The following is a 21,399-nucleotide window of genomic DNA, read 5'->3' on the forward strand; positions in this document are numbered from 1 at the left end:
GCTAATACCCTACTTTTAGCATCCAGCGACCACCCAAAATCTCTGATTAAGGCCATTCCAGTAGGCCAATTTCTCAGGGCTCGAAGAAACTGCTCTGATCCAGCTGACTTTATCACTGAGTCTAAAGACCTTTACAATAGATTCAGAGAGAGAGGCTATTCCCATTCATGCATTAGGGAGGCCAGAAGAAGGGCCACTCAGACAGACCGGATAACACTTCTTTCAAAAAAGAAAAAGGATCCCAAATCCCCGGAATCCCGGGGACCTCCCAGGATCATTACCAAGTTTGGTGCCCATTGGGACCAAGTCAGGTCCATACTTAACCAACACTGGCACATTCTGTCTGAGTCGCCCCTTCTGGGCAAGATTGTGGGCACTAGACCCCTCTTAACGGCTCGGCGTTCTAAAAATCTAAAAGACAGTCTAATTCATTCCGAGTACCAAAGATCACCTACTCCCAACTGGCTGACACAACTCCCGCCTCTGAAGGGAATGTTCAAGTGTGGTCGCTGTTCAGTATGCAAGTACGTTGAACGCACAAGTACATTTTCTGATTCTGAAGGCAAAAAACTTTTCAAAATTAAAAACTTTATTAATTGCAATACAACCAGGGTGATCTACATGCTCACCTGTCCCTGTGGGAAACACTATGTGGGGAAAACCAAGAGACCACTGAAGGTAAGAGTGAGTGAACATATTCAGTCCATTTTGGGCAAAGACGATGAACAACCTATTTCTCTACACTTCTTGCAGGCACACGGGGGTAACCCCAAGGGACTTACCGTCAAAGGTATCTATAGGCTTAACCTTCCTCTGAGAAGGGGCGATTTCGACAGGATCCTATACCAGAAGGAGAAGATGTGGATATACAACACCAATAGTATGCACCCCCATGGGTTAAATAACGAATGCAACCTTGGTGTTTTTTTGACCCCCTAAATTCATTGATAATTGTCCGTCCACATCTTTCTCCTTCTTGGTTGGGATTTTTTCGCTTATAGCCCCCATTGATAATCCTATGGCCCCGTTTCTCCATTTTTCATAATGAATCCTCTTTATCCCTGTTATCTCTTTATTATCAATTATATTTTTCTTTCTTAATGCACTTGAATTTTATTGCTAAGAGCCTTTTTTATATTCATTTCAATATTATTTTTATTTTTTTTTTTTTTTTTTTTTTTTTTTTTTTTTTTTTTTTTTTTATTCATTTCTCCCCCCCCCCCCCCCCCTTTGTCCTTCCCTTCCTCTTCGCCTCCCTCTCTTATCTTCTTTCCCTTTTCCTTTCCCTCTTTTTTCTTCCCTCCCTATCCCTGGTGTGCCTTTACGGACTCGGTCTGCTAGTCATGTTTTATGTTTTTCCTGTGTGTATGGCTGTCAGTGAACAGCGCGGTAGCCTTGGTAACGAGATGCTGAAACCCACGTGATCCCGCCTCAATACTACATAAGTTGACGAGGCTTGCTATCGCGCATGCTCTGAAGAAATCCGGTATACGGATGAAACGCGTCAGCATGACGCCACCACGCTGCCCTTAGCGTACCTGCTGACAAACAGACCCACCCACCAGCCTTGATCACGCTGATCACTCTGACCCGTGAAACCAGCGATTGCTTGAATCCTGCTACAGCGGCTAGCCGGAAGAGAGGAGGAGGGGTGGATTGTTGCCTCAATGGCTCGGACTCTATCTGCATTACTTACGTGAGCTTACTCACTCTTACCGCTTATCTGCTACTCACGATTGAGGCATCCCTTGGTTGACCCCCTAGTGGACTGGATCACCTTTGAAAAGGAATTCCTCATACAGGAGATGGTGACAGCTGCAAAACAACACCGGGTGAGATCCTCCTTTACTGCATCCCTGATTCGGGACTGTCACTTTAGTTTCTCACCGCATGTGATAATTGGCTTCCGCTCCACAGTGTCAGCTCACCACTAATCCTAACTCTCCAACTTCAGCTGCCTGTGAGTCTAATTCACACCTTCTGGTCTGCAGCCTTGTGAGCCATCCCTGGTCTAGAGAGGCTCCGACCTGTCAGCCCACATACACTCACATCCAGCAGCGGCCTTGACCTCATCCATCCATTCCTTCCCGGATCTTTCCACAAAGGCCCCCTGACATCATTGTCCCCCCCTCCTAACGGCTAATCGTGTTTTTTACACCATTATTCAGTATTGATCAAGTTCTGTTGTCACTACAACCCATACATCCACTTAATCATTTGTCATCCTTCTTCCATGCTATTTGGACTTCCAGTAATGCTCTGCATATATGTTTTATGCCTTGATATCATGGTTGTTTATTTATTTATAGTGAATGACTCGCTTAATCTATCATGAGTGGTTGTTTGTGACCGGTGGTTGTCTGTGTCCGCACATGACTGTTAGGTCTTTTTAATGGTGATGGTACCTGAATTATCAGGATATTTTCTGGATTAGTTTATATTGTGAGTCTTTTTTCATTAAACAGTATTTAAATTTACATTGACTCCTGCCTGTTCCCTACCTATGAATTCACTTTCCCTCCCCCTTTTTTTGGCATTCTCAAACGCAAGGTGGAGGAGCGCAAGGTCATCACCAGCTCTGTGATGTTGTCGTGGAGGAGTGGAAGAGGACTCCAGTGGCAACCTGTGAAGCTCTGGTGAACTCCATGCTCAAGAGGGTTAAGGCAGCGCTAGAAAATAATGGTGGCCACACCAAATATTGACACTTTGGGCTCAATTTGGACATTTTCACTGGCAACTGGCGTACTCACTTTTGTTGCCAGCGGTTTTATACATTAATGGCTGTGTGTTGAGTTATTTTGAGGGGACAGCAAATTTACACTGTTATACAAGCTGTACACTCACTACTTTACATTGAAGCAAAGTGTAATTTCTTCAGTGTTGTCACATAAAAAGATATAATAAAATATTTACAAAAATGGGAGGGGTGTACTCACTATTGTGAGATACTGCATATATATATTTATATATATACTTTATATATATTTATTATATATATTAATTCTTACGTAGCTTATATTTAAAGCCATTTTGAATAATGTGGGAAAGAATTTAAATGTCTCTCAGGTTTTTTGCCATCTGTGTCGCATTTGAGAGGTTTCCCTTCACTTACTGACCTGCAGACACAAATAGAAGTGAGAGGGAATGTCTGCAAACTCAGACAATTCCAAATTTTGTCTTGTCCTTCAGTGACAATAGCCAACAGGACAGTTAGAGAATGTGAATCTTCCATGCAGGGAACACAGACGGCACTATAGCTGAAAGCAGGTCTAACCTTTTCCTTCACTATCCCCCCCAAAAATGTTTTGTCTTTAGATGCTTAAAGTGTTACTAAACCCAGGACCTATCATTCACTATATCTGGTCTCTCACAGTACGCAGAACATGGAAATGCATTCATTTTAGTAAATATAAACTGCTAAATACCTTTTCTCATCAGCAGTATATAGCAGTCTTGTGACTCCTATTAGTGCCTGGTTAGGAGGTGTTTTCATACTGCACTGAGCTGTCCTATCAGGATGCAAGTCCCCTGACCCTCAGTCTGGACAGGGCTGGTTGGCCCTGTGCTGATCACATGCACTCTCCCAAGAAAAAAAAAAACTCTCTAGCAATACACACCAAACTGAGCATGTGCAGCCTGACTCTATAGACTCTTTCTTATCTGGATATGTTTTGGAGTCAGTGGAAGAAGAGGATGATCTGTGCATACAGGATCAAACAACCTTTTTACAGAATGCAGAGGATTAACCACCTAGGTTCCACAATGAGTGTAACAAGCATGCTTTACTGCATGTAAAGACTTATTTTACTGTTGTGGGTTTAGGACACTTTAAAGTATAAGAAAAAATAGCACTTCATTATTTTGATGTGCTTCATAAATACATGTTGTTGATGGAGAAAAAAGACACCAGAGACATTAACATTTTATTAATACAACTAGAAGGCAAGAAAGGTTTTTACTTAACTTTACTAACACTTCACACAATGCTTGCTTTATATAAATCATTCTATGTATATGTTTATGCATTGATTCATACATTCTCTAGAAAGCCAAGTTACATTTCTGCTCATGTTAAAACATTTGTTGAAAGTCACACACTATAAAGTCGATCCAATTAAAAATGTTACAATACATTCCAGCCAGGTTTACATTCTAATTGCCCTGTACACAGCTGTGATACAGGTGAACCCATTCCAGTGCACTGTAAAGCAGCACTCCTTTGGTGAATGTGTACCCACAATATTATTTTGCATCTGTTGTCACCTTCTAGCTGTACTGGATAGAAAAAATTCTGCAATATTAATCAAAATAACTATAAAACAGATATAATTCAAACAGTTATTAAATGTATAGTAATTTTTTTTAAAAATCTGTATACTGTATGTATATCTCATTTCTTCTCTTGCTTTATATACTGTATGTGTCTGCCAGTGTTGCAATAACACAGAATTAATTTTTAAAAATAGTCAACTTCACCATGGTTACAGGCACAGTCACACACACATCCAAATACACACATATGGAGAGTGTGCCAAAATTGGATTTCACAAAATGGTGACCACAGCAATGATGTAAGATGATATATGGGATGGTGGTTGGGGTGCAAACAAATATTTTTTTGCAGTAATTAATCTTTCAGCAACTATGTTTTAAAGTGGAAGATAAGGCAAACTATCAGCATTCTTAAAAATGTTGCCTCCTCCAACCATTCTGCATAGCCTGTATAAAAACTATCTCTGTACAGAGCTTTTCTTATGGTCCAGTCATGTGATCCAGCAGCTCTGGCTTCCCTGTGTCAGAGATCTGCTGCTGCAGAGGGAGTGCCAGCAATGAAGAGGCAATGGGAGCGGGTGGGCGATGTCATGGCCCCAGAAATTCAAAACCACTGTTGAGCGTTCCTTGACACAGGGGAGTTGGAGCTGCTGGATCACGTGACTGCTCCAGAGTGCATTAAAGGTAAGGTAAGTACACAGATCTTTTTTATACAGGCTTTGCTAAATAGGTAGGCGTTGGGGAGGCTTTTTTTTAGAATACTTATAGATAGTCTTTACTACCACTGAATTATAGTCAGTACTAAAACAGTTGTTCGATTCCTATAAATTCTCTTTTTTAATTTCCAATATGAGAAAGTGGAAGAACCTGACCAAAGTTTAATCTCTAGGTACATTACTGCGCAAAAGTTTTATGCAGGTGTGAAGAAATGCTGTAAAGTAAGAATGCTTTTAAAAATATATATTTTAATTGTTCATTTTTATCAATTTACAAAATGCAAAGTGAGTGAACAGAAGAGAATTTTAAATCAACTCAATATTTGGTGTGATTACCCTTTGGCTTCAAACCAGCATCAATTCTTACACTGGCACACTTTGTACACTTGAACAAAGTCAGGTATTTTGCAGGATTAGAGTCAGATGTGCGATTAACTGATTATAACAAGCAGGTGTCAATTTATTATGTAGGTTGAAACACAGTCATTACCAGAAACAGGTGTGTAGGAGGCTTAAAACTGGGTAAAGAACAGCCAAACTCTGCTCCTAAGGTGAGGTTGTAGAAAACAGTTTCATGTCACAGGTCATACACCATGGCAAGACTGAGCACAGCAACAAGACACAAGCAAGGTATACTGCATCAGCAAGTCTCTCCCAGGAAAGATTTCAAAGCAGACTGGGGTTTCACGATGTACTGTTCAAGCTCCTTTGAAGAAGCACAAAGAAACAGGCAACATTAAGAACCATGGATGCCTTTCTTCCATATGTTTTGGTCCTGCCCTAGGGTGGCCCAGTTCTGGACAGAGGTTTTTGACTTCATTAACATCCGCCTACAGCTGTCCCTCTCTGAAGTTGGCATTATTGGGAATTCATGATGATGAACAAAGGCCAAAGTAAACTAAACTCTTAGTTTCCTACCCACTTTACTATGCTAAGAAAGAAATTCTTCTTACGTGGACCTCCCCCTCCCTCCTTCCTTTGCCTCATGGGAAGTTACCATTAATGCAGCTCTACCTATGTACAAATTGACTAATATCAGCAGAAATTGCCCAAAGAAATATGACAAGATCTGGGAGCCATGGTTATCGTTGTAATAGTTCTTAGAGTCTTTCATGTTTGAAGGAATTGTAGTTTTTCTTTATATATATAATACATATTTGTTATGTCTATCCTCTGGCATCAATAAACCTCTGCTGGATACTTCAGATGGGGTAGTTTGCCTGTTCTCTTTTATATACGCAATGTTTGCTATTTGTTCTACCTTGCACTGCGATATTCTTCTTTGACTTACTTTTGTACTTGCTATCATTGTACCATATATATGTTCAGTAAAAGCAATCCTTGTTTTAAAAAGAACCATAGATCCAGTGGCCAGCCAAGGAAACCTAATGCAGCAGAAGAAAGACACATCATGCTTACTTCCCTTCAACATTGGAAGATGTCCAGCAGTGGCATCAGCACATAACTGGCAGAAACCAGTGTGACCCAGGTACACCCGACTACTGTCTGAAGAAGTCTGGCCAGAAGTAATAACAAGAAAAATTAAATTGGATGGCCGCACTCCGACATAATGCCTTTATTGACAAAAATTAGTCCATACACCAACAGAGGCACAGGTACAGATGCTATCTGATGCGTTTCGCACTGTTAGTGGAGCTTAGTCATAGCTGTAGGACCACCGACCCCAATCTGTCTTTTATACATATAAACTATTGGTCACCTGACCAATCTATCTAATCCAGATTGCAATCAGGTGTGGTTCTCCAAAGCTTTCACACACATGAAAAAGGAGTGGGCATGGAGACAATCAGAGCAAACAACATGTTAAGTAAATTAACCCATGGACAGAAGGAAAATAATAAATAAAAAATTCTAATTCAAAATACTTCATAACCCCAGGGTCCAATAAGTAGGCTACAGCAGATTGCCCTCCCATACACTCCATAATACATACAATGTACTTATAAATCAATATATGACACACTATGCCCATGTATCTACTAAACACCCAATAAAAACATTTAGTGAAATTTAAACATCCATGTGTGCACAAGAACATGAATGTGTTGTTAAAAATATGTGGAAATCTAAAAATATGTGTACACACAAATATGTGTATGTGATTAACCCTCGCTAGGTGGTGTCGAAGAGAAGACACTTCACCCAAATTGTAAAGCGATAACGAACACGCACATATATGTATATACATATATGGAGACCCTTACATATGGTTAGAAGGACTATACAGGAGCACAACTGACTTTATTGAATTGGATTGAAACATGCTTGTCTTAACAGTGTAAGTACAATCACTGACAATACAGCGATCTGCTGTAGCCTACTTATTGGACCTTGGGGTTATGAAGTATTTTGAATTTTAATTTTTTATTTATTATTTTCCTTCTCTCCATGGGTTAATTTACTTAACAAATTGTTTGCTCTGATCGCCTCCATGCCCACTCCTTTTTCATGGGTGTGAAAGCTTTGGAGGACCACACCTGATCACAATCTGGATTAGATACGATTGGTCAGGTGAATCATCTGTACCTGTGTATGGACTAAGTTTTGTCAATAAACGCATTCTATCGGAGTGTGGACGTCCTATTTCTATTTTCTTGTTATTGTCTTTGCTGAACCAGCACCCTTCATCTCCTGAACACAAGGATGGAGTGAACGCGAGGCCATCGACTGGAGTGGTAATTTCTTTGAACTCTGGCCAGAAGTGGTTTTCGTGGAAGAATTCCAAATACCACGCCATACCTTCGACGTCGAAACAAAACTAAGCGACTTAACTAAGTATGGAAACATAGGAACTGGGGGATGAAAAATGGCAGCAGGTGCTCTGGAATGTTGAGTCAAATTTTTAAATATTTGGCTGTAGCAGGAGGCAGTTTTTTTGTTAAAGAGCTGGAGAGTGGTACAATAATGACTGTCTGCAGGCAACGGTCTTTGCAAGTTTGGGGCAGCATTTCTACAAATGGAGTTGAAGATTTGGTCAGGATCAATGGTGTCCCCAATACTGAGAAATACAGGCAGATGCTTATCCATCATGCCATACCATCAGGGGGGCGTGTGATTGGCCCTAAATGTATTCTGCAGCAGGACGACAACTCCAAACATACAGCCAATGTCATTAAGAACTATCTTCAGCGTAAAGAAGAACAAAGAGTCCTGGAAGTGATGGTTTGGCCCCAACAAAGCCCTGATCTCAACATCATCCAGCCTGTCTGGGATTACATGAAGAGACAGAAAGATTTGGGGCAGCCTTCATACACAGAAGATTGGTGATTAGTTCTCCAAGATGTTAGGAACAATCTACCTGCCAAGTTCTTCAAAAACTGTGTGCAAGTGTACCGAGAAGAATTGATTCAAAGCAAAAAGCAAAAGGTGGTCACACCAAATATTTATTTGATTTGGATTTACCTTCTGTTCATTTAATTTACATTTTGTTAATTGATAAAAATAAACGATTAACATTTCTATTTCTGAAAGCATTCTTACTTCATGTTTTCACACCTGCCTACAGTAGTATATGTGTATTCAAGACACACTTCCTTTACAAAAATAAACTGTTGTCACTCATACGATATATGGAGTTGAGACAGGCTGTAACGCGGGAAGGAAAAGTATTGTTTCTGATATATAATGCAACCAAAAATTTCAAAATTAATTAAAATGTCTTCACTACATAAAATAAAACAGCAGAAGTTGCTGCATGTGTAGATTATGTTCCAGTGCAAATTGTATCTTTTTTTTAATACTAGAATAAAAATATGTTATATCACCGTGGCATTTAGCCGATCAATTCATAAATAAATGTAGTTTCTATTATAAACACTTTTTTCTGTAATAATAATAATAACCAATATTAATAAGCATTTTTATTGCCTATTTTGCTATGATGTATTAAGCTGGGGGTTCTCTAAGAATAAATTGAAAGAGATTGAAAAGCTTTTGATAAAGAGGTAGGCAATGTATAATAACACACTCAAGGGACTGCTATGAGTTACATGATGAACAGACACGTAAAGTTTTTTAGTACTTGCTTATTCACTGTTAACACCGTTTGCTATATCTATCAACCCTTAGATAAATGTGAAAAGCTAGGATTTTCTGTGTCTATGCCCAGGCTCATTACCGTATGAATTACATATACTGTATTCACACTCACAAAGTAGTGGAAAATCAACTCCACCAGCAGCTTCACAAAATGAAGGGAAAATATTAGATCTTTATATTACCTTCTATCTATACTCTGCACAGTAGAAATCACACCATTTGTACTGAGAGCCAGGTAGGTTTTTTCATTGCATAATGCCAGTCTTACGTTTCCAAGCATTGGAGGGTTGATGATGTTAAAATATACTGTATCTAAATGCAAACGTTTATTCTTTTCATTTTCAACAGAGTAGTGGATGCCTTTTTGCCATCTGTATCTCATTAGAGGGGTTATGACTGTTTGGGTGGAGTGACTACCAATTGCTAGTGATAGGCAATCATTTCATTGGCAAGAGCACATATACAGTTTCCATTCAGGGCAGCCTCTGTTAAATGTCTGTTTTCTTATTTGAAAATTGAAGCAAACTTAGGGAGAACCTGAAGTATAGAGTTTACCCCCAGATATGAAAAGTTACAAATATATAAAGTGTTGTCTTAGTTTAGCTGCCTTAAGTGAAGTTTGTGTGTTTTCTTCTATGTATCTCATACAATGACCATAAAGGATTGTAAAACATTAGGATTGAGCAGCAAATCATTTAAAGCCAAGACTTATCCAGTTTTGTCTCATGTAGTGTTTTTTTCTGTCACAAGCTTCGCTGGCTGTTCTTTGTTACAAAAAACCTGTAAGATAAAACAGACATACTGTATTAACCCTCGCTGAAAAAAATATGAATATACATGTAGGTACATGTTTTTTTTTTAAGTTACAGGGTCCCTTTAATTGACATCACATGCAGCCTAAAAGTCACCTTTTGGGGTATGAATGAACCAAAGAAGTTACATTGAAGCAATAGTAAGGTGGCGTCATTGTAACTCTTCTAGACACTGCAGAAACTGTTCTGAAGGTCAGGAAAAATAAGTCCTATCATTGCATGGCTAACTGTTTGAATAGTCAAAATGAAACCCCTTATTTGACCTATGTTATGCTTACATAGCAGTAGCAATAGTCTCTCTATGTCTGTACTCTGGGTACAGAGCCTTGGTGGGGCTATATCTGTATACAGGCAGAGCCGGGGCATGATGGGACTGTGACGTCATAAGGGGCAGGGTCACCGGGTGACACCACCCGGTGACCACGCCCCATGCCTATATAAGTCGTCGCGCACCGCGTAAACGGCAATACAGCGGGAGAGAGCGTCATGTCAACATCGGAAGAAGAGAAGAGGGAAGAAGACGACGAAGAAGACCGGGCCTCCACTAGCAAAAGAGCAGCAAAAGAGCAGAAGATAGCAGAGGAGCCCGGCAGAAGAACCGGAGAGCGGGAGAAGAACCGGACACCGGGAGAAGAGGCCGGAGAAAGCGGAGAAGAGGCCGGAGAGAGCAGAGAAGTTGAAAGAGGCCCTGAAGTCGGAAGAAGACCCCCGAAGCTGCCTAATAAATTACTTAAAAAACCTGTGTAGTGTGTTTTTTTATTGACACTTTTTTTCCCTCAGTTGAATGGGTAGGGGTACGATGTACCCCATACTCATTCACATAGGGTGGGGGGCCGGGATCTGGGGGCCCCCTTATTAAAGGGGGCTCCCGGATTCCGATAAGTCCCCCACCCGCAGACCCCGACAACCAACGGCCAGGGTTGTCGAGAAGAGGCCCTTGTCCTCATCAACATGGGGACAAGGTGCTTTGGGGTGGGGGCCGCATGGCCCCCCTTACCCAAAGCACCCACCCCCCCATGTTGAGGGCATACGGCCTGGTACGGTTCAGGAGGGGGGTGCACGCTTGTCCCCATACCCTTTCCTGACCAGCTGGGCTGCGTGCTCGGATAAGGGTCTGGTATGGATTTTGGGGGACCCCCACGCCGTTTTTTTCTGCATAGGGGGTTCCCCTTAAAATCCATACCAGACCTAAGGGCCTAGTATGCTCTTGGAGGGGAACCCATGCCGGTTTTTTATTTCAAATTTGCCGTGTAGTTCCCCTTCATGATTCATACCAAACACATGTCAGTATTGCTTGTCGCTCATTGGGAAAGGAAAAAACACATTTTTCCTTTCCTGATGAGCGAGCCATCTGGCATATCACGGTCGCGCTTGCTGGGTAAATTCTTTTCTTTTTCCTGTAAAGTTGCCTCACTATGAACGGGCATCCGATTTGGAAGTGACTTCCATTGAAATCAATGGGTACAAGTTGCCTAGAGGACGGATTGAAGTAGTACAGGAACCTTTTCTGAAGTCGGAGCGACTGCAGTAGTGTGCATTATGACGGATCCATTCACTTACATTGATTTTTTCATGTAGCGCGACTTGAGGCGACTAGGGGCGACTTGGGGCGAAGTCGGATCCAAAGTTGCCCCTGTGTGAATGGGCTCTTACTATACGTGACTTTACCTGCAATTTTTTTTTTTAAGTTTTTCACCCAAAACTAATAACAGATACCAATGGCTAGCTCATTTACTCACTGGCTTCTCATATAGGGACATCCAGAGGTCATCCACCTGTGATTCCTGCTCTACTTACCTTTAACAGTCATAAAAGAAGGTTTCACTTTGCGTATGTAAACCCAACATTTCTTATTACTGATATGGGCCTGCTGTACCATGTACTTGTATGAAAAGGTATTTTGTTCTCTTTCTATTGCTTCCTTTGTGTGAACTCCTTGGTGTTTTTGCCAATCCATCGGCTATTCTAATAAAAACTGACCACACTAGGCAGGAGAGCACAGCATGGTCAGTTTTCTAGCTAGGCTGGGAACAGAGCCTGTTCCCCTCCAATGATCAGACTTGTCCTGACACGCCCCCCCCCCAGCACAACCATACACTGTGATGCTGTTTCTCCTCCCCCAGCTCTTATGCAGCGGAGAACAGATGGAATGTGTTCACTTATCAAAAGGGGAAAAAAGGTATTTATAATGTTTTCTTATATCTGTACACAAATGTTTTGCCTTTCATTTCTATTTTGAACCGAATTGGTTGTTTTACAAGGTGAAGGTTTACATTTACAGTGCCTTGAAAAAGTATTCATACCCCTTGACATTTTCACATTTTGTCATGTTAAAACCAAAAATGTAAATGTATTTTATTGGGATTTTACGTGATAGACCAACCCAAAGTGGCACATAATTGTGAAGTGGAAGGAAAATGATAAATGGTTTTCAATTTTTTTTTACGAATAAATATCCTGAAAAGTGTGAAGTGCATTTGTATTCAGCCCCCTTTACTCTGATGCCCCTAACTATAATCTAGTGGAACCAATTGCCTTCAGAAGTCACCTAATTAGTAAATAGAGTCCACCTTTGTGTAATTTAATCTCAGTATAAATACAGCTGTTCTGTGAAACCCTCAGAGGTTTGTTAGAGAACCTTAATGAACAAACAGGATCATGAAGGCCAAGGAACATACCAGATGGGTCAGGGATAAAGTTGTGGAGAAGTTTGACCACTTTCCGACTAGCTGCCGCAGTTATACTGCGGCAGGGCTGCTCTATTGCGTGAATCGCCGTACCGGTAAGGCGCTTCGTGTAATAGATACAGTGGGCACACTTAACCCCTTGATCGCCCTCTAATGTTAACCCCCTCCCTGCCAGTGTAATTTTTACAGTAATCAGTGCATTTTTATAGCACTAATCGCTGTATAAATGTCATGTGTCAAAAGTGTCCGATCTGTCCACCGTAATGTTGCAGTCCCGCTAAAAATCGCTGATCACCACCATTACTAGTAATAAAAAAATAATAATAAAAATGCCATAAATCTTTCCCCTATTTTGTAGACGCTATAACTTAAACCAATCAATATATGCTTATTGCGATTTTTTTTACCAAAAATATGTAGAAGAATACATATTGGTCTAAACTGATGAATAAATTAGTTTTTTTACATTTTGTTTTGGATATTTATTATAGCAAAAAGTAAAAAATGTTTTTTTTTTTTTTTCAAAATTGTCGGTCTTTTTTGTTTATAGTGCAAAAAAAATTAAAACTGCAGAGGTGATCAAATACCACCAAAAGAAAGTTCTATTTGTAGGAAAAAAAGGACATAAATTTTGTTTGGGTACAATGTCACACAACCACGCAATTACCAGTTAAGGAGATGCAGTATTGCAAAAAATGGCCTGGTTATTAAGAGAGTAAATCCTTCTGGGGCTGAAGTAGTTAAAGCAGGGTTAGGTTATAAAAAAAAATATCCCAAGCTTTGAACATCTCACGGAGCACTGTTCAATCCATCATCCGAAAATTGAAAGAGTATGGCACAACTGCAAACATACCAAGACATGGCCATCCACCTAATCTGACAGGCCGGGCAAGGAGAGCATTAATCAGAGAATAGGCCCATGGTAACTCTGGAGGAGCTGCAGAGATCTACAGCTCAGCTGGGAGAATCTGTCCACAGGACAACTATTAGTCGTGCACTCCACAAAGCCATTGTTGAAAGAAAGCCATAAGCTTCTATGAGGAGGTGAGTTGCCATCTAGATAAAGGAAGGCCCGTAGACGTGGTGTATCTGGATTTTGCAAAAGCATTTGACACAGTTCCCCATAAACGTTTACTGTACAAAATAAGGTGCGTTGGCATGGACCATAGGGTGAGTACATGGATTGAAAACTGGCTACAAGGGCGTGTTCAGAGGGTGGTGATAAATGGGGAGTACTCAGAATGGTCAAGGGTGGGTAGTGGGGTCCCCCAGGGTTCTGTGCTGGGACCAATCCTATTTAATTTGTTCATAAACGACCTGGAGGATGGGATAAACAGTTCAATCTCTGTATTTGCAGACGATACTAAGCTAAGCAGGGCAATAACTTCTCCGCAGGATGTGGAAATCTTGCAAAAAGACCTGAACAAATTAATGGGGTGGGCGACTACATGGCAAATGAGGTTCAATGTAGAAAAATGTAAAATAATGCATTTGGGTGGCAAAAATATGAATGCAATCTATACACTGGGGGGAGAACCTCTGGGGGAATCTAGGATGGAAAACGACCTGGGGGTCCTAGTGGATGATAGGCTCAGCAATGGCATGCAATGCCAAGCTGCTGCTAATAAAGCAAACAGAATATTGGCATGCATTAAAAGGGGGATCAACTGCAGAGATAAAACGATAATTCTCCCGCTCTACAAGACTCTGGTCCGCCCGCACCTGGAGTATGCTGTCCAGTTCTGGGCACCAGTCCTCAGGAGGGACGTACTGGAAATGGAGCGAGTACAAAGAAGGGCAACAAAGCTAATAAAGGGTCTGGAGGATCTTAGTTATGAGGAAAGGTTGCGAGCACTGAACTTATTCTCTCTGGAGAAGAGACGCTTGAGAGGGGATATGATTTCAATTTACAAATACTGTACTGGTGACCCCACAATAGGGATAAAACTTTTTAGCAGAAGAGAGTTTAATAAGACTCGTGGCCACTCATTACAATTAGAAGAAAAGAGGTTTAACCTTAAACTACGTAGAGGGTTCTTTACTGTAAGAGCGGCAAGGATGTGGAATTCCCTTCCACAGGCGGTGGTCTCAGCGGGGAGCATTGATAGCTTCAAGAAACTATTAGATAATCACCTGAATGACCGCAATATACAGGGATATGTAATGTAATACTGACACATAATCACACACATAGGTTGGACTTGATGGACTTGTGTCTTTTTTCAACCTCACCTACTATGTAAGAACTATGTAAGTCCCGTTTGCAGTTTGCAAGAGGCCATCTGGGTAACACAGCAAATATGTGGAAGAAGGTGCTCTGATCAAATGAGACCAAATTTGAACTTTTCGGCCTAAAAGCAAAACGCTATGTGTGGCGGAAAACTAACACTGCACATCACCCTGAACACACCATGCCCACCGTGAAACATGGTGGTGGCAGCATCATGTTATGGGGATGCTTTTCTTCAGCAGGGACAGGGAAACTGATCAGAGTTGATGGGAAAATGGATGGAGCCAAATACAGGGCAATCTTAAAAGAAAACCTGTTAGAGCTTGCAAAAGACTGAGACTGGGGAGGAGGTTCACCTTCCAGAAGGACAATGACCCTAAACATACAGCCAGAGCTATAATGGAATTGTTTAGATCAAAGCATATTCATGTGTTAGAATGGTCCAGTCAAAGTCCAGACCTAAATCCAATTGAGAATCTGTGGCAAGACTTGAAAATTGCTGTTCACAGACACTCTCCATCAAATCTGACAAAGCTTGAGCTATTGTGTAAAGAAGAATAGGCAAAAATGTCATGCTCTAGATGTGCAAAGCTGGTAGAGACATCCCCAAAAAGATGTGCAGGTCTAATTGCAGCGAAAGATGGTTCTACGAAATATTGACTCCGGGGGGCTGAATAGAAACGTAATGTAAAAAATTATGCAAATAATTTATAATTTTCCTTCCACTTCACAATTATGTGCCACTTTGTGTAGGTCTATCACATAAAATCCCAATAAAAAACATTTACGTTTTTGGTTGTAACATGACAAAATGTGGAAAATTTTAAGCGTATGAATACTTTTTCAAGGCACTATACTTTAACTTACAGAGAAATTTCCATTTTGGGTGGAAATATAATTTACATACCTCTTTCTTCAGCATCAGGTATAGGGCCGATGGGCTCAAACTCATCTTTTCTGAATTTGGAAAAATCTATTGACAAAGCATCTGAATTATGTGCAAAGGCTTCATTACAAGCAGATGTATGGTTATACTTTCCTGTGTTAAAAAATATAACTGCATCTCCTGGCTTGTGAACTTTGTACAAAGTAGAGGAGAATCGGGAAATCACAGATGAACATGGGGACTTGAAAAAAGGTAGGAAATTTGCCTTGGTGACAAACTTGTTGGATTGAGTTTCCTTCGGGGTTTGATTGTTAGTTGTACATTCATCCTTTGAATACTTGACTGAAAGAGAGTTTAGTATAGGTGCTTCATCAGAGATTTTCAGATGTTTCTTGTCGGTTTCATTATCACATTTGGACAACAAAGCTGGTTGAAGCAGCGATGGTTGAGGCTCAGTGTCACATTGTTCTATTACATTTTTAATGTTCTGAGATATTTCATATGGTCGCATTATTTTACTTGTACCATGCAAAGTGTTTTGGCTACCAAATGCTATATGCAGTGATGATAATCGAGCTGTGAATTTATCCAGAATTTCTGTCAAACCCTTATTATTTTCTGACATGGAGCTGGTGACATATTGTAGACCTAATGAATGCAAAGTGTCTACATGGTTATAAATAGATGGTACATTTGTACCATCTTTGTTACTTGTGGACACCATAGGGAATACATTTTTATTCTCTGGACTTGATGCAGGCAACTCCTCTTGGTTTTCATTAATGTTGCTTAAAGTTGTTAGGAATGATGACTCCAGAACTGCGTCTTTAACGTCCAAATTCTCTTCAGATGGGATGCCTTTTTCAGGCAAGCCCTCCTTAGACTCTGTAAGAGATGTGGCTGGCTCTTCAAATTTGTTGCCAGACAAGATATCAGCTAATATATTTTCAGAATCTCTGATATGACTAAGTATACTGCAATATTCTTTTTCTTTATATCCCCTTTGTGATTTGAAACACTCTCCTCTTGTGTTTCTTGATGTCATCTCCTGGATCGCCTCTGTTACGTTTGCTATTTTTGATCCCATTTCCATTGGTTCTATTTCATCAGAAGAAACATATTGATTACTGATTTCTGAATCTGTTATCTTTCCTGTCTTCTTTAACCAATTGACCATTCCCATGCTTAAAGTCAACTCAGTGTCACAAAGCTTCAACAAACATTCTCTCCCTTTCCATGTACTTTGAAGAATACCATCTGCCACTAGATCATGTGGTGGTTGAGAGGCCATATTCTCTTCAGATCCCACACAAAAGCTGTAGATAGATGTAGGATTTTCAGCATTATGACCAGATGCTGGCAAGTCGCAGTCTTGGCTTGGCCATTTCTTAGTTTCTCCATAGTCACAAAATAACTCATAAAGGGCATCTCCACTGTAACTGTCTCTTGGAAATGATCTATGGGTTTCCAATTCATTTTTGTCTTCTTCCAGTCCAGGAGAGTATGAATCATAATATCCTTCATCACTTGTAGATTTTGGAGACTCTGGGTCATTAATGTTCTCACTAGAAGACATGAGGTCATTATAGGATGAAGTGGAAACTTGGTCTCTTGACATAGTGCTATTAGTTTCCTTTCTGACTGCATCATTACAATCATGTAAAGATTTAGCTTCAAATAGTCCATTTGAACTTACATTTCTTGGCAGTGACTTTGCATGTCCATGGAGTCTGGAAAAATCTACTGATTCTGATTTGGCTGGTGAGGCAAGGCGCTCTCCTCCACCTTGAAAGTTAGCAGCTATAGGGCTCGGCTTTGAAATAAATGTCACTCTGCAGTTTTCTATATCAATAAAAGAGGAACATTCATCTGCAAAGATTTCTCCACAACCAGTAAGTGAATCAAAGCTCTTTAGAGATGCCACATCCTCACACAAGGCTTTGAAGGAATCAATGGCATCAATGTACATTTCACGGTCAGGGAATTCTGGAGCTAGGAGCTCATCGGAAACCATTTCACCCACATTGGACTGATTTTGGACTATTTTTTCTCTGTTTGGTTCAACGTTCACTATCTGGAGCCTCTCGTCTTCTGATATGGTGTCTTGCTGCTTGTTTCTTTTTAAATTAAACATGTTTCTTAAACTCTTCTTAGATCTTCTCAGAGAAATTCTTTTCTTTGGCAGTGATTTAGCAACCGATGGTACAAAAGGCATCTGAGGCACAAAGTTTCTGTAGTCAATCATAGTCTGTTTGCATGTCGATGGTCTGGTGGTTTGCAGTTCATTCCTTTTGCCACCTGGATCTTCAATGAGTCCCGGGGAACTTATGCTACTGGGTAGTCTTCCATATCCACTTACACCAGTGTTTTTATCTAGTTTGTCATCTCTTGTAACACAATCATACGTTTTGCTTTTCTTAACAGTTTTTGGGCAGCGGATATTATCCCCTGTCACTTTTGTGCAAATACTATTAGACATTCTTTGTGTTCCTGTAACATTCTTTTTAATTTCACACCGAGCAGGATTTTTCTGACCTTCTGTTTTCTTTTTATCTTTACATCCAACTTGAGGCACCTTTTCCGAATGGTTTTGTGCATAACTTATGATAAATGTCTTGCCACGTATCAGTTCCATTGTTTAAAATGGAGATCTGTAAAAAAGGAAGACACAATTTTTGTGAGAAATGTAGTTCCAAAACATCTGGGGTACCAAGGTTCGCCATCACTGCTCTATACTGTCTATGTATAGTGCCTTGAAAAAGTATTCACACCCCTTGAAATTTTCCACATTTTGTCATGTTACAACCAAAAACGTAATGGTATTTTTTTGGGATTTTACGTGATAGACCAACATAAAGTGGCACATAATTGTGAAGTGGAAGGAAAATGATAAATGTTTTTTAAAGTTCTTTACAAAGAAATGTCTGAAAAGTGTAGCGTGCATTTGTATTTAGCCCCCTTTACTCTGATACCCCTGACTAAAATCTACTGGAACCTATTGCTTTCGGAAGTCACCTAATTAAAAAACAGAGTCCACCTGTGTGTAATTTGATCTCAGTATTAACCACTTAAAGACCAGCCTCGTTTTGGATTTTAGGTGTTTACATGTTTAAAACAGGTTTTTTTGCTAGAAAATTACTTAGAACCCCCAAACATTATATATTGTTTTTTTTCTAACACCCTAGAGAATAAAATGGCGGTCATTGCAATACTTTTTTTTGCACCGTATTTGCGCAGCGGTCTTATAAGCGCACTTTTTTTGGAAAAAAATCACTTTTTTGAATAAAAAAATAAGACAACAGTAAAGTTAGCCCAATTTTTTTTTATATTGTGAAAGATAATGTTATGCCAAGTAAATTGATACCCAACATGTCACGCTTCAAAATTGCGCCCGCTCATGGAATAGCGTCAAACTTTTACCCTTAAAAATCTCCATAGGCGACGTTTAAAAAAATTCTACAGGTTGCATGTTTGGAGTTACAGAGGAGGTCTAGGGCTAGAATTATTGCTCTCGCAATACCGGTCACGGCGATACCTCACATGTGTGGTTTGACCACCGTTTTCATATGCGGGCGCTACTCACGTATGCGTTCGCTTCTGTGCGCGAGCTCGTCGGGACAGGGCGCTTTAAATTTTTTTTTTTTTTTTTTATTATTTATTTTACTTTATTTTATTTATTTTTTCACTGTTTTAAAAAAAAAAAAATTTGGATCACTTTTATTCCTATTACAAGGAATGTAAACATCCCTTGTAATAGAAAAAAGCATGACAGGTCCTCTTAAATATGAGATCTGGGGTCAAAAAGTCCTCAGATCTCATATTTAGACTAAAATGCAAAAAAAAAAAAAAAAAGTCGTTTAAAAAAAATGACACAAAAAAAATTGTGCCTTTAAGAGAAGTGGGCGGAGCCATCGTAATGACGTCGCTCCGGCCGTCACATGGTATAGAGACGGGTGGGGGCCATCTTGGCCTCACTCGTCTCAGTACCTCAGCGGTGACAGGTCCCGATCTCCTCCGCCGCTACCGACAGCTCCGGTAAGCGGCGGAGGGTGCGGGAAAGCGGCGGGAGGGGGGGTGTCACCTCTCCCGCCGCCGATAACGGTGATCTCGCGGCGAACCCGCCGCTGAGACCACCATTATCGTGTACAGAACCGCTCGCTGTAAAGATGGATATCTCGGTTGTGGCAGCAGCTGCTGCCGTTACCGAGATATCCATCTTTAAAAAAATGACGTATATATACAGTGAGCGGTCGTGAAGTGGTTAATACAGCTGTGCTGTGAAGCCCTCAGAGGTTTGTTAGAGAACCTTAGTGAACAAACAGCATCATGAAGGCCAAGGAACACACCAGACAGGTCAGGGATAAAGTTGTAAAGAAGTTCAAAGCAGGGTTAGGTTATAAAAAAATATCCCAAGCTTTAAACATCTCACAGAGCACTGTTCAATTCATCATCCGAAAATGGAAAGAGTATGGCACAACTGCAAATCTACCAAGACATGGCCTTCCACCTAAACTGACAGGCCAGACAGGGAGAGCATTAATCAGAGAAGCAGCCAAGAGGCCCATGGTAACTCTGGAGGAGCTGCAGAGATCCACAGCTCAGGTGGGAGAATCTGTTCACAGGACAACTATTAGACGTGCACTCCACAAATCTGGCTTTTATGGAAGAGTTGCAAGAAGAAAGCCATTGTTGAAAGAAAGCCATAAGAAGTCCTGTTTGCAATTTGCGAGAAGCCATGTGGGGAACACAGCAAATATGTGGAAGAAGGTGCTCTGATGAGATGAGACCAAAAGCAAAACGCTATGTGTGGCAGAAAACTAACACTGCACATCACCCTGAACACACCATCCCCACCGTGAAACATGGTGGTGGCAGCATCATGTTGTGGGGATGCTTTTCTTCAGCAGGGACAGGGAAGCTGATCAGAGTTGATGGGAAGATTGATGGAGCCAAATACAGGGCACTCTTAGAAGGAAACCTGTTAGAGTCTGCAAAAGTTTTGAGACTGGGGAGGAGGTTCTTCTTCCAGCAGGACAACGACCCTAAACATACAGCCAGAGCTACAATGGAATGGTTTAGATCAAAGCATATTCATGTGTTAGAATGGCCCAGTCAAAGTCCAGACCTAAATCCAATTGAGAATCTGTGGCAAGACTTGAAAATTGCTGTTTACAGACGCTCTTCACCCAATCTGACAGAGCTTAAGCTATTTTGGAAAGAAGAATGGGCAAAAATGTCATCCTCTAGATGTGCAAAGCTGGTAGAGAAAAGACTTGCAACTGTAATTGCAGGGAAAGGTGGTTCAACAAAGTATTGACTCAGGGAGGCTGAATACAAATGCACACTACACTTTTCACATATTTATTTGTAAAAAAAATTGAAAACCATTTATCATTTTCCTTCCACTTCACAATTATGTGCCACTTTGTGTTGGTCTATCACATAAAAAAAATACATTTACATTATTGGTTGTAACATGACAAAATGTGAAAAATTTTAAGGGGTGTGAATACTTTTTAAAGGCACTGTACCTGTATGGGGAGGCTTTCTCACACAGTGTTACTAACAGCAGTGAAAGTATTTTCTCTAGTAGTTTGCAAAAAAACTAGAACCTCTGTAAGCAATTCATTGCTGTCTGTGTCCTCAATAGGGAGATTTCGACGTTCTCCCTGTCTAGGGGATGGGTCTCAAAGTGAGGTCTTATCTCTTCATTATTTAAAACTTACTGGTGTTTTTA

General features: G+C 40.5%; 1 protein-coding gene across 2 annotated transcripts in view; it reads right to left on the reverse strand.

The window, feature by feature from the left end:
- Window positions 1-6,832: 6,832 nt before the first annotated feature.
- AMER3 (APC membrane recruitment protein 3) overlaps window positions 6,833-21,399 on the reverse strand; it is a 46,136-nt gene continuing 31,569 nt past the window's right edge. For both annotated transcript variants that reach the window (XM_073625825.1, XM_073625824.1), the window contains 2 exons: window positions 15,684-18,313; window positions 6,833-9,827 (listed from right to left, as the gene is read on the reverse strand). In XM_073625825.1, the coding sequence (XP_073481926.1) occupies window positions 9,817-9,827; window positions 15,684-18,297 (2,625 nt within the window). In that variant the 5' untranslated portion in view covers window positions 18,298-18,313 and the 3' untranslated portion in view covers window positions 6,833-9,816. The remainder of the gene's footprint in view (window positions 9,828-15,683; window positions 18,314-21,399) is intronic.

The sequence above is a fragment of the Aquarana catesbeiana genome, linkage group LG04 (assembly GCF_042186555.1).
Source record: "Aquarana catesbeiana isolate 2022-GZ linkage group LG04, ASM4218655v1, whole genome shotgun sequence".
Classification (NCBI taxonomy): domain Eukaryota; kingdom Metazoa; phylum Chordata; class Amphibia; order Anura; family Ranidae; genus Aquarana; species Aquarana catesbeiana.